Consider the following 24,986-nt stretch of genomic DNA (forward strand, 5'->3'; position numbering starts at 1 on the left):
GCCGTAGGTGAAGTGCGTTACGACTTGTGTCATGAATTCATGACTGCTTTTGGCTTCACGTGTGTGATTGTTCTCAGGGTTAGACATGACTCCCTTTTCAATGATATATTATAGCGTTTAAAACAGAAGAGAATAGAATATACAACGTGTAACCGAATTAGGTAATACTGTTGAAGGGGGCTTAAGTATATTTCATAAGGAATCGCCTTGTACATCAAAATAAGCATATTTATTTTTCCATACAAACTAATTCAAAACATTTTAAGTGTTTACTAATGACAACCGTATTGAAGATAAAAGACCGATGAGCGCATAGTACCTACGCGTGTCTTTATAAAAGATTAAATAAGTGACAAGAGTCACTTGATTTTGATTTTGCATGTGATGGCTGACGGCTGTATTTAAGTATACAACAAGTTCCCCGGATGTCTACTAAATACAACGAGATGTCCATGCCGTGGTGGTTTTTAGTTCGGATAAACGAGTCCCACATAACCTCTGTCTGCCCAAAAGAACAGAGCCCAGAAGTAGACGTAAGGCTTTCCCACCGACAATAAAGAAAAAAAAATGGGAATCTGATTCTTTTCAGTAAAAACTATGGCAGTGGTTGACTCATTATTATTAGCGTTTTGTTTTCACAGATAAGTCCCAGAGACGGTTAATAAATGGCCTCTAAAGCCTGTAAAGTAATAATACAGTTTTCATTTACACATTGTATTTATTTGCTTTAATGTAATACATATTGAATGTGTAGCGATAATGCCACCAAATTGTACTCTCTTGATATGTATTTATATCTCTGTAACTACTTTTTTTTCTTTGGTGTACAATAAAAGTGTATTCATTCATTCATTCATATTGAGGTGTTGATTGGTTTGTGCGAGAAGGTAAGAAAGGAAGTAGTCGCAGATGGTCGGGCTGAATTTGGTGCCTATTCAAAGAACCAGTGACTGAACGCATGGGCGAAGCGGTTTTTATGCCCCACACTTAATATAACAGGTGTCCTTACTTTGTATGAGTGATCTGTGCGAGTGTAGGAGCGAGAGCTTCAACTGACCGATTTTCTCCTCTTCGGTCGGCTCCGGGGGCGGTTCATCCGTCACCGGGCCGCGCATTAAGCCAAGGAGCACGCCGAAGATGTACCTGCGTTATAGAATATCACATAGAATATCTGTTTGCATTAAAACTAAGAACTTCAATATTTTAAATGGATACACTCTATACTTTTCTACTCTGTATGTAACATCGGCAACAGCGCGCGAACAACGTCTGTATCGTGCGTTGTATCGGTATCGTTGTATTGTGTATCGGTTTGGAAACAGGGCAGGGCAACATGTATTTGGTTTCTCAGTGTAATGTCAGTATATAGAATTTCTTCTCATTCTTCTTCTCAGTCGGTTCGCTCTTGTCAGAGCGGTCGTGGTCGTCACTTAAGGGTTGTGGCACGCTTGACTATTCGTCGCCACTCCTCTCTGGCAGCTGCCTTTCTAGCACACTCATGTAAGGGGGACGTAAATTACAGAAATGTCTATTACAGATTTATAACCTGTATAAAGTAATGTTTAAGTATCATAGACAAAGCTATTTATTATATATACAGAGGGGTTTAAGGTTATATCAGCCAACGAACCCTTTTACAGAGCAAATATACCGTTGTTTAACCAACTTTCACCATCCTTACTATATTCAGTGGCGTACACTTCATACATGCGCAAAAGCTCTGCCTACCCTAAAATTTTTGTATAACTCATAAGTTTTTTCCTTATATGGCATCTTCCTTCTTTATGCATAACCTGGTCAAAAACCCTGTGGACGGCACTGACTATATTATAAATGCGAAAGTGTGTTTGTTTGTTTGTCATTCCTTCACGCTCTCACTAATCCACTAATCAATTGGATTTTTGCTATAGTTATACTCGAAAAGAAAAAGCAACACAGGCTACTTTTTATCCCAAAAAAAACAAACTGTTCCCACCCCTAAATATAATATATAAACCCCTAATAAGCGCAGACAAAGAACGCGGACAACAGCTAGTTCTATAAGGAGTGCAAATTACATGACTAGAACATTTTTAAAACAATGCGTTAATTCGGAACGCATCTGAATCTGAACACAGACTAATTGCTAATTCTAATACCAAACAAAGCACACCTACCTACACACGGATCTGATATTTGATAATGTTGAAATAATACATACAGTGGCGTGCATAGAGGTAATCCAGTACTAGTTGTAAAAAAATTAAGGATCGGCATTGTAAGCGTTATAAAAGCCTACCCTTAAGTATTTATAACTCGTACTGAACATTTACCCTGACCATTTATGCACGCCACTGTACACACATAGTTGTATCACAGAGTAAGTCATATAGAGGTCTGGCGAAACCGTCTATACAGTTCAATTGTGCGTTAAATGCGGGACGGTGAGGGGCGATTCACTGCGGCTTCTCTGTGTAGACGATGTCGGCATTTACTAATAGATCAAAGGAGTCGAACTACTGTATCTCGTCTTAATACTGTGGTAGTACAGACTTCAATGCCATAGATAATTCACGACTAAGCAACATCTTTAAATTCTAATACACTAAAAAAGAAATAAAGCTTTGGTATTTGATATAGCACGGGGCTTACAGATTTGATTATTTACGGTGCAGTGGTAGTGAAAAATGGTAAATAAAATAAGAAGACTGTCACAGATTTCGAACTGTGGTCATTTGAATTAGACTAAAGTCATAGCTTCAGACAGTGATAGTTTAAAATACACTTAAAGCAATATAGGAGTTAAAGTTAAAAAAAAAATGTTGAAGGTAAAAAAAAGTAGATAGATTACGCTTAAATTCGCTGATACATCCCTAAAAACATTGGTAAATAAGTAATGATAAATGTACAAAGTTAGTCTACATATTACTTGCCCTCATATATAGTTAGCAAATGTGTACTTTTTATGCGTTACAATGGGTCTAAAAATCATGAACATTAAATAAGTGCGAATAGTTTTTGTTACAGAAAACATTTTTTTGCTAGTTTTATGGACCACTGTCAACACGACTCGTCACTTTGGTTAGCGCCGCATGATTGATGCCAGGTTGGTTAATTAGCCAAGCTTTGACGTGCAACTTATCTACCTCGTTTTACTTTCAACGTACACTATAACATTAGAAGCCGTAGATTAAGACCTAGGAAAATTGTGAGAAAATTATAGAAAAAGAAAAAAAATAAAGTGTGTATGACCAAAAAATGCATTCACGTAACATTATAAAACAATTGATGCAATTTACCAATGACTGTGCGCCATTACGTTGCGTGAAATGAGACATAGTATTTTGATTATTTCGAGTGGTACCCAACAATGGCTGACCAAGGAAATTTACACAAAAAGATCAGTCGGGAATAAACAGGCGTTGTTCTACACTATTTTTTTAATAATTTGTCTCGCAATGTAAACAATCTTTTCATTGCTGTTTATTGAAAAGTAGGACGAATTGTCTTGTCTTTGCTTTTGCTTTTTTTTATTGCCTTGTCGGCGTTGTTTTCTCTAGATTCTCATACATTTTAAAATTAACTTTGTCGGTCGTCGCGTCATTGCTTTGTGTTCCTGTACAAGTTGCACAAACCAAATTGTCCATGTGTATCATACACAGATTTTAACCACTATCTGTTATACTACAACAACAAGAACTCACCTGATAACAACAACAGCACCGTAACCTAGATAGTAGAAGAGATAAAAGAACATTTTGAAGAAGCCGATGAAGAGTTCCGCAGGCGGCATCTGTTGTAGGTCTGCGATTTTCTGCTTTATGCTAGAAGGAGATAGAGACGAGAATGCTGTGGAGATGCCGTCTTTGACAGATTGGAAGCCACGACGGAATGGGTCCTTGCCGGCCCTGGAAATGAAGAAAACTTATTAGTCGCGTATTTGACGCATTGGTGAGAGTTTTTGATTCATATTTGCGAGCTGGATTTCTCGTTTGATTCCTAGCCCAGTTAGATTCAAATTTGGAATTTAATAAAAATTTCAAATTCGGGTTTATATATAAATCTGTACATACATTTTTCAAGTTAGCGCAACTCCACCTCAGTCTGTTTTATCACTGATCATCGTCATAGCAGCCAATGAACACTAACTTCTTCTAATACAATGAACTATTACAATATAAATACAATGAACATATTTTGCTAACAAAGAACAAAGCTTTAAAGATCCAGCATTTACGTGTGTAGCTCGAGACGAAATAAAGAGGAGGGATAAAGAAAAATATATGATATGACTGACCTCTCCTCTTCATCATCGCCCATATAAACATGGTAAGCCTCCCTATTCTTCGGACCACCAGCGGATTCTTCTGACGCTGCCATCAGACCAGAAGCGTGTGTCATTTCAAAGATGGCGTCCTCGCAGAAGTTGACAAAAGCTTCGAGCTTCTCTTTATCACCTCCCTCTGTTACTATGCTGTAGAAGAACGCGCGTTTGGATTCCTGCGACGACAGTAAGATAATTTAATGACCTAAAGGACATGAGTAGCATCACTAACAAAAGGCAAACTTGACGAATTTCATTTTACGTAATATTTAGATTTAAAGACTTATAACAAATCGCAACAACTAAGTCTGAATATTCGTCTCATCTAATCAAAGTGTTTGTGCAGGTAGTCTGGCGCTTGAAGGAAACTATTTCCCGGTTGAGTCTGATCAAGTTATTAAGATGAGATAATGTGGTCGTGATAAGTTAAACTTTGAGGTCTATAATTTGCAAAATTTTTAGGTTGGTCTTGTAAACAAACTACCTCGAAGTTCCTAATTCTATGCATGATAACAGAAATGCATAGTGTTACACTATATACTCACCACGCATTTAAGTTTTCACAATTAGAACAAAAAGATGTAATGTTGTTTTGCAGCTGTTTTAATTCATTATATCTATTAATTTTGTGTTCCTGCTGAATATTTTATTTATGCTACCGAAAAATAAATTAGACTAACCTTAATCTGCGGTTTCTCCCACTGCTCAATATTGGACTCCTTGATCTCGAAGTATACGCGCTCGATCCTCTTGGAGCCACCCATGATCTCGATACGACCCAGGAATGGTTCGAAGTAGTTCAGCACGGATCCCGCAGTCTCCAGGAACCGAGCAAGTCTAAACAAAGCATTTTTAAGAGCCACCGGCATTAGATACTTTAGTCTTGATTGAGAACCTTCAGAAGAGCCAATATATGGGAGCTTGAAATTAGTAGGACAGAGAAACAGAAGACACAGAACAAAAAAAAATTCAATCAGTATTTCTATAGTTAATTCCTTTAAATTAATTTATTTCTGGCAGGACATGATTAAATGGACGACGTATCTTTCATTCATTTTTGGTTTTATATGGCCAACTGTCAGGTAGGAAAGCTTTTTCAGTGGCTGGATTATAACAGCACGATTTGTTTAAAACAGCGTATTGCATTTAATTTATAATTCTGAGATTCCCAGAAGAAAACTTTTCAGTGTTAACACTGAGACTATTTAATAGTTGACACTATTTCATAGTTGAAACTATTTCAGTTGAGAGGTAAATTTCACCTGGGTTCATTAGGCATATGCTCCGAAAGATTGGTAAGCAGCACAGCAAGATTGAAACCAATTTCTTTGGCGGGCTCGTGGAATCTGTCGCAGAAGCCGAGGTAGTCCAGTTTGCCGTCGTGATTCGTTTCGCAGCACGCTAGAAGGAATTCTATCTCCTCACTAAAATAAAACAGAAGAATACATGTATTATATCGGGTTCAAAACTCAGTTCAGTTTTAGCTTGGCGGTTTGTACGTATTCTAGAATTTATTTTGATGTTTGATAATAATTGTGTCTCATGCACAAAAGCAGTTATTTCCTAATGAGAAAGGAGAAGAAGAAGTAAGAGAACAAACCAAGTTGTTACTCGTCAACCTCATTCTTAAAGTACATGAGGTCCCCGATATAATTTTTTAAGGTCCTGAAGACAGGAATATTTAGGTTACAAATATTTTTTACTGCAACGGCGAAATTATGAATCCATCTTCTGTAATAGTGCTTAATTTTAAATCTGCAGCTATAAAAATATTTTTATTTTGACGAGGAGACAAAGAGATTTAGTTAAACAATAACTTACGGCGTATAACTCTTTTGTTGTTCCATCTTCTCCTTGAAGTCTTTAGGCAGAACCCAGCCGTCGCTATTAGCGTCAATTTCCTTGAAACTGGCACTTGAAGTCAGGTCCTTCAGTTTGAGGAACATGTCGAAGTATTTGAGAATCAGTTCTACGTTCGATGCGGATTCTACTAAGGTGTCTACCATCTGTTTACCGATTGTGCCTGAGAAATAAAAAAAAATTGTGATTAAAAAAAACGTTTCTACTGAGAAGAGGAAGTTGCTCAGAATCGCGGGGATGATAAAATAATATTTTTGGATTAAGTTTCATTAATTCAGTAAGCGGTGTTCGCCCGGTGGGTAAGCCGTGATGGCGGATTCTGCGGTCCTGCACCGCTGGAAACAAGCGGTCCAGGACCGCAGAATTTGGTACTCCCTGCAGAAGTCCTATGTCCAGCAATGGACGTCAATCGGTAAAAGTGATGATGATGACAATAAATGATGACCTATGTTAATACGCCTTTACAAAGGACTTTGTCTATGAATTCAGTTTGTACACGTATTAGAGTCAGTGACAGTAGGGTAAGATTTCGTCTTCACTTTCGGAGGGCCGAGTTCGAATCTCGCACCTCTAACTTTTCAAAGGTATGTGCGTTTAAGGAATAACAATATAACTTTCTTTAAGTCTTATCATTTTTGTTTATGCCTGCTATAAGTTTGTGTCGGAATTGCTCAACCAGATCGAAGATTATAAATTAGATACGTTTGTATGACTCCTGGGCAGGTTCTTACTTAAGGACAGTAAATATCTATTACTGTTTTCTTTTTCCTAAGAGACTACTGCATCGATTTGAATTATTTGCAGTTTTTGGATTACATAGGTATCACCTATAAACAGGTTTTAAAATGTTTTAAAGATATGGGCAAAGCTGCAGATGTATATTTTACTGATTGTACCTACGAAGAAAGAATTAGTGTCCAAAATCCATCGGTAAGGAAAGTACGGAAACGTCCCATTTGATATACGAGTGTATTCTTTCCGACGTAATGACCTACCATTGACAACATTTCCTTCAAGCATAGACAGCATCATAGTAATCATGTCCTTCTGCAAGTTGAGTAGTTCCTTCAGCAAGTCGACTTGTGACGAGTGCTTGGACAATTTGTCCTGCATGTGCGAGAAAAGGAACAGGAAACCGCCCACCGCGTCCCACAATCTGGAATAAGAAATAAATGTTGCGAATCGGATCCAAACATCCAGGACGATAAAGTGCGGATGCTAGATTGGTAGAAAGAAAGAAAGCCTGGCTATTATACCTAGAATATATAAATTAATGAAAGACAAGGAACACATGTTTATAGTGGAAAATGTATATATGGTATACCTGGAATGAGCCAACGCCTGTTGATTCTGTGTACAAGGCCCTTGTATTACTTCAGTAAGCGTATTAAATACTTGAGATGCAACTCCAATGGCTTTAAAGAAGTTCGCTTTACCCGCTGGATCGATGAGTTCCTGGTAATCATTATTTAAAAAATGTATTAATATATATACTTACATTCATATTTTAAATTAACGGACTTTCATTGTTTCTGCATTTCGTTCGTTAAATACTTTGACAAATTTTTGAACATTCAGTGATGCGTTCCACAATAATATGAGCAACGAGAATAAAGCACACAAACAAATAAAAAAATTTCTACCCGAATCAGAAGTGGGATTATCCTAACTTATACAGATCTGAGACTAGGATTTTATTATTGTGTACCTTGCTCGAATAATGCCAGTAAAAGTCCATGATAGATTCTTGCAGCCTCAGCAAATAATCGACTGTACAGATGACTACATTTACTGTAGTTGTGTTTCCGGCTTGGGTACGAAGATAGTTTTGCCATTCTGAAATAGAAATGTAACTAATAAAACCTTAAGTTACGACTTTGCGACAGTCAGTAGCATTATTTATAGAGGTTTTCCTCATAATGTAAATCTAAACGCATAAAGGTTAATCTATATCACATTGTTGTATGCCCGTTGATTTGTCCACAATGCCAAGAGGTATCAAATTGACCTCAAAATCTGGGTATAACAATCTTGAAGGACAAATTTGGATAGAGTCATAAACTGTCGCCAGTATAGGCCTGTATGAACTGACTCATTTTAACGATATCAGCATCAGATAGGTAAACAATCTATGGTGTTTCTCGACGAAGAAGTAACTTTTAAAGCACAAGTGTGCACACTAAAGTTCGATTTTAAAGTTCGATTTTTAGACCAATTAATATTTTTTATAAATTTCCAATTTAAGACAAAGTTACCCAAGTTGTGGCCTTCACAAGTCAGTTGTATAAACCGGAACAAAGCGCATGTAAATTCTGCATCGTGCATGTTCTTCTCACCGGCTGCTCCTTCAAGACCTACTCCAAGACCTATAAGAAAGTATTATTTAAATAAAATTTACATGACGTAGGTTTATATACGGGCTGTATATGCGCATGTATTAATAAATATGGTACTATATACAATAAGTACACCATTAACTAGACTAGGTACCGTTAGTGTTAATTTGATCATCATTACTACGAGGACCTAATGTTACTATTTATTATATTATATAAGCTCATGACCAAGCTGAGATAGCTTCGTCATGAGCTTATATAAGCATTAAGCAGGTGTAGTAAAAATCAATTTTAATTTTTCCTCCCAATGGTCTTATTGAAATAAAACTAATTACCATGTGAAATGTAGATAATAAGTGTATACACTATTGTGTGCTTATTATAGTCCATGTAACAGCACGGCACAATCATATCGGAAATAATATAAAAATATAATCTTGTTAAAATAAGAAAGGTAAGGCAAGGCGAGTTATGACTCCTGAATCTGCTTCATTATGTTGATTAATTTATTTTAGCATTAAGATCGAAGAGCAAACAGTTGGAAACTTTTGCATATTAAGATTTATCTGTACAAAATTAATACAAAATACAAATTCTAAAAAATATATATAAAAGAATAACAGTTAAGTCTTCTAGCAATTTTATGGCGACAATAATTTAATATAAACAAGTCAGAATTATTTACATCGAGTATGACATCGATATTTTGATTTGCTATCCTGCCTTGCCTTACTTACGGTTTTGGAATGTAGTCTTTGAAGAAACAAGACCAGAATAAATCAAAGTGTTGTCAAAGCGAAATAAATAAATTGACTTTAGGTTATCAATCTAAGTACAAGTATACTTACAGTATACTAACGTATACTATATATAAGTATACCCATACTAACCACACATTATATCGCTAACATAGATGTTGAAATATAGCGGCCAAAGAGGCCAACCCTGAAGTAGAAGAAGTATTCATCGTACGGCAGTATTTATATTGTGTTAAACTTCTACCAATAGGCAATAGGTTTAAATGAATTTTATAAATATTTGAACATAAACGCAGGCATATAAAGCTTCTCAAAATGCTAATTTTGCTACAAATGCTATTTCTATTATGACATATTTAATATCATAGTAGAAATAGTACGAACCTTCAGCTTTGGTGTTCCTTTCAAAGGCGTCCAAATCGAGGACTGAACAAGAGTTCATCAGACCGGCTATTGATGTGAAGAAACCGACGTCTTTTTTGTCTTTCAGATGATTTAACATACCCTGTTGAGGGAGAGAATGAAACATTTAAAATAAGCTTAAATATAAAATGTAACTATGGTTAAAAGAGAACATAACGGAGAACGGGTCGGCAGCGTCCGCTGTTCTACTTCTGCGATCACAAACCTTTTGCCCAGCTTGGTGATTATGGGCAAACCCTTCCGCTAGGAAAGGCCTTCAGTCCAGCAGTGCACTGGTATAGACTTTGGAGAAGGCTTGGGAAAAGTGTGAAAATGTGCCATGATGAGAAATACAAACTGATTTTAGATAATATTGATTATTTGATATAGGTTCGTGTTCTTCTAATACGTAGCTTCAATAAATATGATAATTGCAGTCACGCAAGCGACATTTCAAATAAATTTACTTAAAAAAATCTCTTAAAGATCATTTGCACCACCAACTTGTGGCAGTTAAAATAATTTCCTAACTTAAAATTAATGATTTTATGGAATCTTGAATTAATAATTAACCAAGTTACAAAATAATGCAAAGATTTCCTTACCATCTGTATATCAATATTTCCGCCTCTTAATATAGAGATGCCGAGCTGCAAGGTCTTCATGACCATGTCACTTGGCAATCCCTTTGAGGCCGATATGTGAAGCAACACCATTTCAGCTACACCGCGGTTTGCCAGTCGCTTTTGGTGGAACAACAGCTTTTGCTTCTCCATTTCTTGTTCCTGGGGTTACATTAAAAGCATTATATCTTGTAATCTTATTTTTGTTAAATGGCTTTATTTCTTGTTCCTAGAGTGACATTTAAAGCATAATAAGTTATAACCTTAATTTTGTTAAATGGTTGTGTCATCGATCTTCTAATATAGGATACAGCATTCATACTAATGATAACAGCCGAAGATTTTGTATTCTTTTGTTTGTTTGAGCTATCAGTCCAATTGGATTTTTTGGTTGCATTTGATAGTACAATTATAATTTGTGTGGATTTGGTTTAATTAAGATTATATTTAAAACCACACTACTACCCTTAATGCTAATCACTTATTAATATAAGCCTTAGGTCACTCCACCATTACAGAAAAAACAACTTAACTCAAGGTTGTAATACCAGTTCGTAACACAATAAATGTTGTACAGAATCAACTATATGTGTTTAAAGCAAAAATTCCTCGTGACAAATTTTTGAGTTTTAATGTTGTAACTAAGTAGGTATTAGTCGATCGATCGGTTTTGTTAACGAAACCTTAATGATTGTTGTACACAAAATTACAGCAGTATCAAAAAATAAAATGAATCTATGTTCTGGAACGATGTACGAGACTGAGCAAAAAAAAAAAATATTTATCAAGCCGTATTAACTAAGAATCGCAGCGTTTCTGAAATCATCATTTCAGGTAGAATACTTTCAGACAAATAATAATAATCGTTGTAGCGTTAATTACAATATTACAAAGCACCGACTAATCACAATGACAATCTACAAAAGCAAATTTTCCACTATTCAAGTCAATTTTGAAGCCTATTTTAAATACTGAGCCAAGATTTTTAATTTTTAATAACATATAAATAAAGTTATCGAAATAGGCAAAATACGAGTCAATAAATTACCTAAAGATTGTTGACGTTTAAATTTTCGTACCATACATACCATAAATGTGTCCATAGTTTTCTGCGTGTAACAATAAAGTTGTTTTTGTTTTTATAATATGTCAAATTTATTATTATAATTTTAACAAATGTATAAGATTTCCAATAATTTAAAGAGAGATGGTTTATGCTTACGTGTATGCTCGCACGACCTTCTTCTTCCCCACCTTCTGGTTCTCCACCTTCTTCTTCTTCTTCCCCGCCTTCCTCTTCTTCTTCCCCGCAAGACTTCGCTATTATATGCGCGTACGACATGTATAGTGGATCTTCCTGTATAATTTAAAGGAAGTAACATGTATGTCCAAACTCCAGCTGCCTAGTTGGTTGAGTGGTTAACATATTCAAATATCGATCATGAGTTTTGGTAAAATTTCGGTGTTGGGCAAAAGATTTGGTATTATGTGGTGGATGGATTTGGTTTTTCTTTAAATATAATAAGTACCAATCCAAAGTTAGAAGTTTTGCGGTGTCCATCTTTATGCCTCGAAGATTACGGTAAACCGGTCCTGGTTACTACTTAATGTGATAATAATTCTTGAAGGCAACCACCAACAACTTCAATAGTAGCGTGCTGAGTTTATGCTCTAAAACCATCCTATAGGACTCCTAACTCCCATGGGAACGAAAGTTTGTGCCCAGTAAAGGAACGTTAACGGGCTAATAATAATGATGTGACTGGCCTTGTAAATATCTAGTTTAGTGTCTTGTTATTGTTTAAGGCAGAGCTTCCAAACCTGGGCGCCGTGGAGCCCAGGACAATCGTGGAAAGTACAAAGGTTCACCACAAAACCTCCCTTCTGTACTTTAAAAAATAGGTGCCACTGCTTGCCCCAAATTTTGAAAAATTGTGTGGAGACCAACAAGCTCAGATATCTTATTGATAGGGTTTTATTTTTTCTTGATTCTTTGCTGAACGATTTGTTAAAATTAATATTTTTTTTTATTATTTTTATTTATTATGGTTTTATTAAATTACATAATAAGGATGTTATATTTAGCGTCTAGTATAGCTAATAATAGCTAGGAATGGGAGTGGGTTAGTTGCAAGTGCGTAGCTGACATGATAATGTTGGGAACCCCTGGTCTAAAGTTTACAATACAATTTTACCTGCAGCGCCCCAGATCGTTCAGTCATAGCGCCCCGACAGAATGTGGTAACCAGCTGTGTGAGTGGATCCGGTTTGCCTTCTTCCTCCACCAAATCACTCTTCTTCAGTTCAGCATCCTCGAACGATTGCTGCAAAAATGACATTCTACATACCCGACATAAAATGACCAAAAATAAATCTTACTGAAGTGGATTTCCAATACAATAGTGGAACGAAATTCTGCTAATTTCGTCACACAAAGATAAAATACAGTTCAGGTTGATTGAATAAAAGTCTTCTAATTGTCTTCTTGAGAAGACGAAGAAGAATAAGAAAAAAGATCGATTGATATTAAATACCCCAGTGTACTGAAATAATAATGGTTTTTCTTAACTTACCGTAAGATCTTCGATCATGACTTCTTGGCCAATATTTTCTTCTTCTAACCATAACTCGTAGTATGTTCGCGCGAAGATGTTACATACTCGATGTCTGTGAAATTATCGATATCAGACTGGGTCTACTAAAAAGTTAATATTAAAATCTTGTATCCACTAGGCAATAGAAGCGCGACATGCTTCACAGCATTATACTGATTGTCTGTCCATGTATGATCAGTTGTCGACAAGATGTCGCCAGAGGAATGAGGGTTGATTTGAGATTAATCTAAGCACACTGCACACTACACTACGGATACGGTTCCGCGTCATATCTACATCTAATAACATTTGTTGTTTATACAACATATTATGCTGTGCAACGTTGTAGTTCTTGTTGCGCGTTAAATTTTGCCTAGTCGATATAAGACTAATTTGTCTGCTTTTGCATCTTCTGTTTTGATAGTCTGACTTTTCTATACTTGTATATTTTGGATTGTGTTTCTTATGTTTTATAGTTGATTTACCATTCCATACAAGGCATCTTACCGACTGATTTTATAAAGGTGCGTAGACCTCAAACAAGCAATTGCTGCTCTTTTCCGCGCAGCGCATAGTATTCTCTTCCAGTTATTCGGACGTTGTTTGGGTTTTGTTGCCTTGTTAATCCAATGCAGCATGCATATCACTTACAATGTTAGTTCAAACCACGTCCAAAACACTACACACAGCGTCTAGTAATTTTAGGTGTAAATAAAATTAAGTAAAATTTTAAAACACTCTTGTTATTGGTTTATTATCAATATTTATCAATTCTATTTAAAATATTAGTCTGTTCCGCTTTTCTATTGTAAAAAAAAAACCGCTTTTTTGTTGAATATAAAATTTATTGGAAAGGGAATATTTGCCATTCATCATTCTGATGATCATCATCATCAAAAGCCTTCAACAGTCCACTGCTGGACTAAATACCTCTCACAACGGGAGGGTTATTTTAATACTTAAGATAAACTTTAGTATTTTTTTTGTACTTACAATAATTAACTACGACTCAGTTTACAGTAACATACAATAAATTATTGGTAAATAAAAAATGAAGGGTCAGCTCATAAAAGTGTGGGTCCAAACTATTCAAGCTGGAATAATGTAGAAATATAGCCATTGGATCTGTCATTGGAGGCAATCGTATCTTAAATGGCCGCTGAATAGATGCAGTTAGTTTTTTCTATTCTGAATAAATTGTTGGGGACGAGGAAAAGGGAGATAAATTTAAATTTGTTGTTAGAAAAGTCTTAAAAAATTAATGTTCACACAGATGTCAAAAAACGCAGACACAGCAGTCAAACAACCTTGGCAAGGAATGTAGCGAAGTCTGCCTGAAGCAGGCGATTACAGCGCGCTTGCGTTGTATCGACACGACAGAACGGTACACGTTCTTACTCATTTGTTGTGGGTGGTCGATCTAGATGTTTCAAAATTAAATCATAATCGGCTGGCAAATGTTGCTGATTTTGAAATAAACATGAGTGTGATTGCAAAAGTTTTCTAAGTGACCGACATAAAAATATGATATATGGTATCGTCTTAAATTAAACAAAAGTATTATTTACTTTAAAATAAAAAAAAAACTTTTATTTATGTAGATCGATCTATGTACTTATTCGATCGATTAAAAATCAAATCTTTGGAATTTCTCACAATTGTTCAATCTATTTTCATTTCTGATTTGTAAATTAGTAATAAAATCTATTTTAGCTGGATAAAGTAAATTGCCAATCATACTTTTTTTTTTAAATGGGTAAGCAACGTGCTTTGCATCGCTTACGTAGTACTGATTTGAAAAAAAAATGAGAAAACAAACTAACAGTGGGAGATATCTATCTAAACGAAACCGCTGATAATTTTCTTCCAGTGCATAAGCGAAGCTTTCAGAACTTACCATATGCAGTCCAAACAACACTTTGCTCATCGCCACAATCCTTTCTACCGTGTCATCTATAATCTTGGCTTTGTTTTCGGAAGTCTCAACGGTGACTGTTGTTTTACTCTTCGAACCTAACTTGCTGTACAGATAATGTTGCCAAGACATTTCGTCAGCTGGATCAATCTTGTCAGGTAGCGTTAGTTGTGTTTTGGCGAATTCTGCTACGTCTTGTTCGGACATTTTCTGTGTTAAAGTATTTCGTGATAAAAACTCATTCTGTTGAACATTAAATAAAGTTTATACATATGTTGAGCATGCTAGGAAAAGAAACACAAGATACACTTAAATTCAACAAAACAATAAATAAATGTCAATATATATGGCACGGGAAATGAATAATCAAGTTTGTTATATGAAGGCTTGGCTCATATTGGTTATAAAACATAGGGATTCTTTTTACGAGCACATTTTTTACCAGAATTTTCTATAAATAGTCCCAAAAAATTATATAAAAAATTCTTCCGGAAACACAAAAATCGGGAAGTGTACTTTCGACGTTATATAGGAAACTAAACTATTTACAACAATAGGGAGATAAAAGTCATATAATGTGTGCACAAATAGCAGTTGTGTTGTAATCTTAACCTCATAATCATATTAATCTAACATTATAGAAAATTATAATAGAAACATTGTTTAAGTATTCAAACAACAACATTATTTAAGTATTTTGTAATAAATGTGGGTAAAAACATGTTTCAGAAAGCTCACCTTCAAGAAGCGATCTTTACAGTGCTGCACTAATTCCTGCTCTCTTCCGGCAAATAGATTGAGACCGACTGGCAAAAGTCTCTTGAGACAGGCAACCATTAGTGAAGCTTGTACCTCCTTGTCCTTATCACGTTTCTTGTCACGGTGCTTCTTCTTTTTCTGTAATATTTGCTCAAGATCAGTTAAGAGACTTAATACTTGGATGGCAAGATTTTTATGAATGTCTAACATTTAGTATAGGTAACAACCCGTATTCACATGCATTACTATGACTTATACAACCAAATGTAAAAACGCTGTAACCTCCTATAATTTTTTTTTTTAATTTGTACGCTAAGTTGAGTAATTTTCAAGTATCGAGACGCTGTCTGACACTGTAGTCACATATTTTAAACATGCCACCCCCCCTTCTCTGTGCCGCTAGCAAAATGCACTAAGATGTGGTACTGCCACAGGTAAGTCCGTGATTACCTTAGATATTATCATTAATTACCACTAAAGGGTGAGCACAACTTAGAGAGCACACGTTGCACACATAGTTGCAGTGATAAGTGCTAGATCGAACACGAGCGGTCAATCACCCAAGCAACGCTCACGCAAGGAATCCAAAAATAATGATTAAAGGCATTCATATATTTTTATAGAGAAACCACAGTTTCATACTCTATATTTTCAGTTGTTCAGTAATCAAGAAATTATTATCCCCAATTTTGATTAGATTGCCACTACTGAAAACTTTAAAAGTTCTGCCCTACACATAAGTGCTAGAAATCAACTGGACACTTTACCTTTCCTCCACCTTGTGGTGTCCCATCAACAACGGTGGTAACTCTTCGAGTCGCAGTAGGCATAATCAACACCTAGGCGTAACAAAAAAAAACGGAACTTTAGGCGAATCATATTACCTTACATCTGTTCTAGACAACATTTTCTGCACTCAAAATTTACCACACGCTTAACCACCAGTCTGGTTAATGTAATTTGCTGAATCGTGAAAATTTAACGTGTATTCTATGTTTGGGGAAAAATAGTAATGAAGAACATATATTGAGATCATTCACCTTAGCACAGTCAATAATAAAGAATGGTATACATATGATATGATAAAAACATAAACAACAGAAAGTATAGAAGTACATTTTACATACCATATTGTCGATTTCGTTCGCAGATATGAAGTTTTGCTCTTCTTTGAGGAAGTACTGACTCTTGGACCAAATATTAAATATTTCCGCCACATGATTATACAGTTCTTCTGCCTCTAAATTTTGGAACAAATACAAATTTACAGACATGTAATATTGATAATCTTATTTATTAGCATCTCCATAGCATGAAACTAATTGATGAATAAGCTTTTCAATGGTTTTGTACACAACTAAAAAAAAAAAAAATTTAAGTAAGTAAGTTTTTTTTATAAGAGGGAAAACTTGTGGTGCCTTCATCGCTACGTAACGATTTTATTATAGCCAACCAAAAACCTAAAGAAATAACTACAAATTGTAATATTCAATTCCACTTAAATAACTATTTAAGTGGCATTGAATATTACATTTTGATCATTGCGTTTGTTGAAAATGATTGAACTGAAATCCAGCAATTTTCCTAAAAGAAAAACTTTTTGGCGTGGTTTATATAATAGATAATAGTATAGAAGCTGAACAACAATCACAAGGACGTACCTGGCACATTGTTCCGGAGCCAATGGTTTCTTTGCAGATCAACGTACTTTATAAGAAGTGGGTAGAAGGAGTAAATATCACGAACTAATAGTTGCCAATCCTCTTGTATCTGTGATTCTACTTGTGACGTATCATCTGTTGATGACTAAAACAAAAAATAACGACACTGAGTTGCCCCTAATATAGAGTGCATTAATCTATATTACGTGCAATTATAATATCGGTGCATTGAATTTAAGTGTATGAAAAATTAATTAATCAGCCTTTCTGTGTTGCAACACATTATGATTTATTGTCCTGATAATTATTGAGTTTGGTTTTTATTTGTAATGCAATTTTTTTTATTTTTTTTTTTTATTTTTTATAAATAATAAAATAAATAAATATACTACGACAATACACATATCGCCACCTAGCCCCAAAGTAAGCGTAGCTTGTGTTATGGGTACTAAGATGACTGATGAATATTTTTATGAATAATATACACAAATACTTTAAAATATATATATAAACACCCAGACACTGAAAAACATTCATGCTCATCACACAAACATTTTCCAGTTGTGGGAATCGAACCCACGGCCTTGGATTCAGAAAGCAGGGTCGCTGCAAACTGCGCCAATCGGCCGTCTAATTGAATAATTAGTTATTAATAACTATCTGGAAAAAAGTTTTGGGTAAAAGTGAAGACCTGATCCTTTCCATCCTCGATATAGAAGAAAAGTAACAAAGCATTCGATTAATGCATTGTACGCTATGATTATCTGCGTTTCTGTGTTTCAAATACAATTGGCATGAAAGAAAAAAAATTACTTATAGGATATGGTCGCTTCTCTATTGTACTCTCTGTCTTTCGAATGAACTTTGCGATCAAGACTTACCTTAATAAAACCTCTCAAACTCTCCTCCTTATGGAACATAGTATCCGTCCTCTTTCTTACTCTCTCAGCTAAAGGTAAGAAGGATTCTCTCAACAGTTCTTCAGAACTGTTTATAATAATCTGTTGGGTATAAGTTGCTATGCGGGTCATCCAGGGAGCACTTTCATTGCCAATGTTCTTTTTGATAAGTTTGAGGACATTCTTGAGTAGTTGGTTCATATGTTCGGCAGTTACCATTGTTACGTGGTTCCTGAAATTTAATTGATTGGTTTTTTAACAAAATACTTTGCAACCCTCCTGACAGAGATCGCTACTAAGCGATAAGGCCACCTTTTGTATTCTCCTTCCGTCATTGTATTAATTCTATTCTTCTGTTATTTCCCTAACTTCATAGTGGTGTACAAATAAAGAGTTAAATAATAATAATAAATAATTAAATAATAACCAACAACAAAATACATCAACACTTTCAACTCGAAGAAATACATTATACGCCAATAAGCAAAGCTCATCAGACTGAGCTAAAGCGAAGGGTAGCCGGGTTTAGCTAGTACAATTATAAAGATAAGTGATAAAATGGACTTACCCGGCTGTTGGAGTCACATTATCGGGACCCTGGGCCCACCAGAAGGGCAGATAAGAACATAAAAGTGGCATAACCACATCAATGATGTGAGGTGCTTCGTTGTAGGTCTTATCAGATTCCACGAAATTGTCGACTTCGTTGAGTATGCTTTCTAGTGTAGGCATCGACTGCTCCATTTTGGCCATTATATCTGCGGAGGTTATTGTAGCATTTAAGCAGTGGCTACCATGACATCTTTCAAAACCACTATTGTGGGAGCAAGTTAGGAAACTTTGTATTTATGGATTTCCTCTGGATTTGGTCTGATGAGACTCATGGACTCGTAGAAACTTGTTTGGGTTTAATAAATTAAATCGAATATAAGCACTTTTGAAACGTCAAGTATGTCGGTTTGTACTGACTCTACCACCGGTTCGGATGGCAGATTCTGAAGAGCCGGCAAGAAACTCAGCGCTTGACTTAAATCGCACCTGATAATAAGTGATGAAGCTGCCTAAGGCGGAGCGCGCTTGCCCAGAAGATACCTATTCACTCTTGATATGAAGGTACTCATATTTTAGGTACTGGGGAAAATAGAAGCTATAGCATATTATATACCTATTTATATAATATGCTATACCCCTAAAAGGTAAGATTTCGGTAAATAGCTTTTGTGGAATCACATAATGGATTCAGGGGCCTAAATTATGGTAAGTTTACCACTTTAATTAAACGATAGATAGATTCAGGTGAACTTATCCCACAGATAGGTCTCATTTTACGGATATATGTCGGAGAAGATATTTCACAGGGAGATCACCACACAAAATTTTATGAGGTCTTATTTTGCTTACGTAGAATTAGTGCGCAAAGGATAGGATTTAAATTTTAAATAAAACTAGCTGTCACGGCGAAATTCGTAACGCGGATTTTTTTTTTGATGAATGTTATATTTTAATATTTACCATCCCATTCCAGTCTAAGAGAAATCCAAAATATGTATCATAAAAAATGCTCCAGCCGTTCTTGAGTTATAAATGGTGTAACTAACACAACTTTCTTTTATATATATATAGATGGACAAACCCTTTGCTTCTAATGAGTGATCTGCAATACGGTTCAGCAGCGAGAACTGGTTGTGTTTATTAAGGTGTGGTTCGAAGAAGGCCACCGGGAATGTAGAACTGAAGGCACCTAAACATGAACCCTGTGCAAAAATAAAATTATGTTAATATCCAGCTATCGCCAGCGTGATTTGTCGCATTTATAACAGTTTTCTACAAATGAAAGTGCAAAAAATTCTTGAGAGGCAATACACCGCGGTTGATTGTCTCATCTGATAACAAAATGCTAGCTCATTTTTTGCGTGAAGAATCAGCTCGGCTGTTCAGCGTACAAATGCAGCCAGCATTCGTGGCACACCAAAAAATATTAATAAATAAATATACTACGCCGATACACACATCGCCATCTAGCCCGAAAGTAAGCATTACTTGCGTTATGGGTACTACAATGACTGATAAAACATCATGATAAAAAACTTATAATATACAGATAAACACGCAGACACTGAAAAACATTCATGTTCATCACACAAATATTCTCCAGTTTTGGGAATCGAACCCACGTTTTTGGACTCAGAAGGCACAGTCGTTGCCCAATGCGCCAATCGGCCGTCAAATATATAAATAGACTAGCATATGCATATGCTGACGTGGACTTCTTTTACGTCTTTTAAAGAGAAACAAAATACACGATTTTATCTAAACTCTAACCCTTAACACAGCGCACGCAGCGGAAGCTTTCAAAAGCAAAAAAAAACCCGATTTTGAAACATTCTTCATTGGTGATATGCTCCTTTTGGTCTTAGCTAGATCCTAAATCACTGAAAGAATTTTTCAAATCGCTCCAGTAGTTCCTGAGATCATTGCGTTCAAGTAAACAAATAAACAAACTCTTCAGCTTTATATATTAGTATAAGATTTTTTTTTAAATTTATTTATTTGAGTTCACAAACAAAAACACAGTACCACATTACACAATGGTTATAAATATTACAAATAATTACTCACTGCGGCGTCAACTGCGTAAACCACATATTTCAAGAAATATTTGGTAATGGGGCGGGGCTTATTCAAGATAAGAATAAAATTTATAATAATCTTACCAATGCAGGTTTATTTCTTTCTATTTCAGTCTTCAGATATTTCCTATCATGCGTAAGGGTCGCATCGGTTCCTAGAGTGTACAAAGAGCCCAGCATTTTGTATGAAGCTACCTGGATTTCATCAACTGTAACAAGAAAAAATATATTTTTTTAAATTACAGTGAAATGGCAGTAATATCTACATTCCCTTCACTTAAAACTAAAGCTTAAATGTTTCGTAACAACAAACAACAGCAAAAAGTCTTGAACCTAACGAAACTTCAAACCGTTGTCACCATTTCCGTTCGAAAAGGCGGCAAACAGAAGTGCGACAACATCTAGTCTAAGAAGAAGCTCATAACATAACCTTTTGCCTGTAACAGAGCACTGATGGACTAAAAACCTATCCCAATGGTAGGGTTTGCCATTTATCAATACGATGAGCAGACGGGTTGGTGATAGCAGCAGATGGTAGTAGTAAAACTGCTGCCGTACTTTGTTATATTTCCTTAGTCGCCTAGTACGTCATATGCTGGTAAAACTCCTAAGAGTTTATATTTTACACCTTTTAAATGTAATACTTTTTTTTTCGTATTATTCGAATAAATTTAAAAAAAAAGTATGTGTTACATTGTGAGGAAACCTGCATACCTGAAAGTTCTGCATAATGTTCCCAGCGTGGTGGAATACGGCCTTAGCCCCTTCTCATTGTGGGAGGAGACCCGTGCCCTGTAGTGGGCCGGTAATATGATGATGATCGATCCAGAGCAATAAATTAATTTATTAATTATCTATACCGAAGCCTTTGTACCATTTTAATTTTCCAAGTTGTTAGCCCTCAGATTCTATAAAGTTTACAGCCATTTACGATGGAGCCTTAAAAAAGACCAGCCTAATATATTTTATAAATGCTGCATATCAAACGACGAAGTGTTCTTACCTAACAATATTATTGGAAAACATGAATTGGCGATCACGCGTGAATATCGATTTGTTTTATCGTTTGTTTTTTATGTTCGATAATTCAAATGTACGTTTTTCGTTGCATTGGTAGACTGATTGTTATTTTTAATGTCCTGGTAAAATAATTGCTTGCGATGAAATATTTTGTGAGACAATAGTTAATTTCTCTTTTTTCTTAATATTTACTGTTTTGTTACAGGCATTATGTCAATCCGATACATCACTTAAAATAGAACAAGTGCTTTCAGATGTGCTCAAAAATATTACATTAGCTAATAAGGTTTTACAAAAACTTTTGAAGAATTATGAACGTCTTGAAAAAGTCTACCAATCTGAAAAAAAATTAAAAAGTGATACCACTGAAACTGAAGTCGACGAATCATTTAAAAATTTAATGCCAAGCATACAAAGCATTAAACAAAGAGAAAGATCGTTTAAGCAAAATACAAGAAATCCTTACATAGGTACTGCAATAATTTATGACAGTGAATCAGTAGAAAAAGCTTCGCAAGATACTAATGTAATAAAGAAAGTAAATGAAAATGTAAAAACAAGTAAAAAACACCCTAACTATGTTAAAGATAGAAATGTTGTAACCGAAAAAGTTTTGAATAACAAGTTTCAAAATGCAAAAAGTGAAATAAATACAAGTTCAGGTGAAAAGAAAAGTAAATTATCTAAAGAAAGCTCATCGGAAGATATTGAATCTGATGAAGTGGAACAGATATTTATAGAAATACCAAGTGAAGTAAGCGACGTAGCTTTAAAGTCATCACATGAGAGAATTGTAAAAAGTTATTCTAATAAATCAATAAAAAACATGTTGGGCGAAAAGACAAGATTTAGTATCCAACGCACGTTTCCGAATAAAATCAGAAACAATGGTAGAAGAATTAAAAAAGTTGTTTATTCAGAATTGTTTTCTCCAAATGAAATAAAACATTCATTACCTGTAAGACTAAGAAATTATAAAAACCAAAGATTTCTTAAACGCAAATCTATGATAAAGAATAATGAAAAAATAACAGTTCTAATTTTAACAAACAATGAAGAAGTAAGACTGCTTATTTTGTTAATTTTCAAAGTTTTAAAACTTCTGTTTAAATTATAATGTTTTGTTTTAGAAACGCGATAGTTGGAAAGTTAAACCAAAAAAGACAAAATCAAATGTGGAAGAATATTTACGAAATAATAATTTTCTTAACGAATCATTGCGAAGTGAATACGGGGATGCATGCTTACAAATGCCTATAAAGAAATGTAAGAAAGTGAGTACTAGTACTTTGTAGATTCTAGTATTTAGTATTTTTTTTTATTATTAAATAAAATGCTTTATTGTTTTCAATATTTATAGTTTCTGCCCACGACATCGCGGTGTGGTGTGGTTTTATTCCGAATAGAGTTCAAATAGAGATACGTATTTTAGCTAAACTTATGAATTTCCCAAAAACTTAATTAACATACACGAGTACGAACTACAAATAATATGTCAATTAAGTTTAAACTAACATTATAAAAGAAAACGAATAGAAAAAAATTTCAGGCTCTTCAAATTGTAAACAAAAATATTTGTAAAAGGCGTTTCAAATGCAAATCAGATTTTAAATCAGACTTTGTACGACAATCTTCTGTTGGTTGCAATAAAGAATTTGCTTATAGAGAAATGGATGGAAAAATTGTAAATGATACTAATTTAAATGAAGAAAATACTGAAAAGTTCAGTCCACCAGAGTTTGGAAGACTAAAAAAGAGTAAGGTTCCTTAGTTTTGTTGTATTACATTTTCTAATATTATCACTCACTACAATTTTGGTTTCAGACAGCTTAAAGAACCAACATAATCTTAAACAATTGTCCGTTGATAAGGTAAATATAGAAATATTCAAAATCATTAAAACGAATCTTCAAACAAGAAAGTACATGATAGTATTTGAAACTGGAAAAATTAATCATGTAAAGATTTTTTATCTATCATTTATTATTTTTCTTTTTTTTTTTTTCAGTTATTAACAATGCTTAAGAATAAATTATAAAACACTATTAAAAATTTATAAAAAAAAAAAAAAAAACTTCCACCCTCCGCTTGCGGGGCTTTTGAATGCCCAAGCAACCGGTGGTCAGGGCTCCAGAGTGAGAAACCTCCTCACAATACGCGCCGTTTCAAGGACTACTGCCTTCTGTATCCGACCCTTGATCTAACAACCAAGCGAAAGCTTCTTGAGATGTTGGTCGAAACTTTTCGCGAGAAGACCATTGACTGAAACGACTATCGGAACAACAACGGTCGACTCAACATTCCACATGGCGGTAATCTCGTGAGCAAGGTCCAAGTATTTAGATACTTTTTCCTTTTCAGCTTTCACTAGATTATCGTCATGTGGAATAGTTATGTCAACAATTATTGCACGGCGCACTGATCGATCGACTAGCACTATATCAGGTCACTATAATCATGTAAATATTATTAGTTTCAGTCACGTGATGATTTCATATCTTTACGCAATGAGACACCACAAGGTGCACTTTTAAGACGCAGAGATAAATATGAGAAAAAGTGTCGCAGTGAGTCAACTAAGAAATGTAATAAAGCGTGTGCATATGCCCTGAGCGAGACCTGCAGCATACATAGATGTGAAAATAGAAAAAAGAAAGCTATAAAAGGCGAATGTAAAACGCAATGCAAGAAAGCTTATAAAAATAAAAGAGCTAGTATAGAATCTTCTAGCAGTTCTGACTCCGATAGTGACAGCGATAGTGATAGTGACAGAAATTAATGAAAAAAAATTATAATGCTATCATAAAAAATAAAAAACTTCGAAACTGAATCGCTTAGCACTTAATATAAATGACTTAATAAATCAATAGAATCACTTTTATTGCCATCTAACTCCAATTGATTGAACAGTCTGCGTTATTGGTTGTATTCAATCTTACTTCTGATTTGATTTTTACTGATAAGTAAAGTTGTAATAAACTTTTTTTTCTCAACTGCTGTTGAGAGAAGAAGAAGAAAAAAAAAGAGAAGAAGTAGCAGCTACAGTTGGGCACCATTTCGAAGGATAACTTTATGTTGGTACTCACCAGCAGGCAGCAACATCCCACCACCCATTTTACTAATTGATGTTTAATAAATATTCTATGTATATTATGGGACCCTTCAGTACATTAATAAGTTACACGAAATAAAGTTTAAGAAAAACAATTGCAAGCATTGAAATTTT

General features: G+C 34.9%; 2 protein-coding genes across 23 annotated transcripts in view; one reads left to right on the forward strand and one right to left on the reverse strand.

Moving 5' to 3' along the window:
• Positions 1–24,986, reverse strand: part of LOC120634697 (ryanodine receptor) — a 128,337-nt gene that overhangs the window by 16,262 nt on the left and 87,089 nt on the right. For 7 of the 22 annotated variants that reach the window (XM_039905466.1, XM_039905457.1, XM_039905459.1 and 4 more), the window contains 25 exons: positions 20,825–20,949; positions 19,744–19,864; positions 18,679–18,868; positions 18,093–18,342; positions 17,212–17,356; positions 16,678–16,790; positions 16,318–16,389; positions 15,530–15,688; positions 14,774–15,001; positions 14,184–14,296; positions 12,856–12,949; positions 12,478–12,606; positions 11,505–11,639; positions 10,265–10,444; positions 9,642–9,762; positions 8,419–8,529; positions 7,872–7,999; positions 7,488–7,618; positions 7,159–7,319; positions 6,125–6,326; positions 5,566–5,727; positions 4,984–5,140; positions 4,277–4,479; positions 3,684–3,887; positions 1,058–1,143 (listed from right to left, as the gene is read on the reverse strand). In XM_039905466.1, coding sequence (XP_039761400.1) covers positions 1,058–1,143; positions 3,684–3,887; positions 4,277–4,479; positions 4,984–5,140; positions 5,566–5,727; positions 6,125–6,326; positions 7,159–7,319; positions 7,488–7,618; positions 7,872–7,999; positions 8,419–8,529; positions 9,642–9,762; positions 10,265–10,444; positions 11,505–11,639; positions 12,478–12,606; positions 12,856–12,949; positions 14,184–14,296; positions 14,774–15,001; positions 15,530–15,688; positions 16,318–16,389; positions 16,678–16,790; positions 17,212–17,356; positions 18,093–18,342; positions 18,679–18,868; positions 19,744–19,864; positions 20,825–20,949 — 3,720 coding nt within the window. Of the gene's footprint in view, positions 1–1,009; positions 1,144–3,683; positions 3,888–4,276; positions 4,480–4,983; positions 5,141–5,565; positions 5,728–6,124; positions 6,327–7,158; positions 7,320–7,487; positions 7,619–7,871; positions 8,000–8,418; positions 8,530–9,641; positions 9,763–10,264; positions 10,445–11,370; positions 11,392–11,504; positions 11,640–12,477; positions 12,607–12,855; positions 12,950–13,383; positions 13,494–14,183; positions 14,297–14,773; positions 15,035–15,529; positions 15,689–16,317; positions 16,390–16,677; positions 16,791–17,211; positions 17,357–18,092; positions 18,343–18,678; positions 18,869–19,743; positions 19,865–20,824; positions 20,950–24,986 lie in introns of all 22 variants that reach the window. The other 15 variants (XM_039905456.1, XM_039905463.1, XM_039905452.1 and 12 more) reach the window with 8 other exon arrangements.
• On the forward strand, positions 21,797–23,578 carry LOC120634700. The gene is made up of 4 exons (XM_039905472.1): positions 21,797–21,882; positions 21,966–22,820; positions 22,891–23,034; positions 23,310–23,578. Exons 1-4 carry the CDS (start codon positions 21,832–21,834, stop codon positions 23,529–23,531), a joined length of 1,272 nt encoding a protein of 423 aa, XP_039761406.1. The 5' UTR covers positions 21,797–21,831; the 3' UTR covers positions 23,532–23,578.

This window comes from Pararge aegeria, chromosome 25, assembly GCF_905163445.1.
Source record: "Pararge aegeria chromosome 25, ilParAegt1.1, whole genome shotgun sequence".
NCBI lineage: Eukaryota > Metazoa > Arthropoda > Insecta > Lepidoptera > Nymphalidae > Pararge > Pararge aegeria.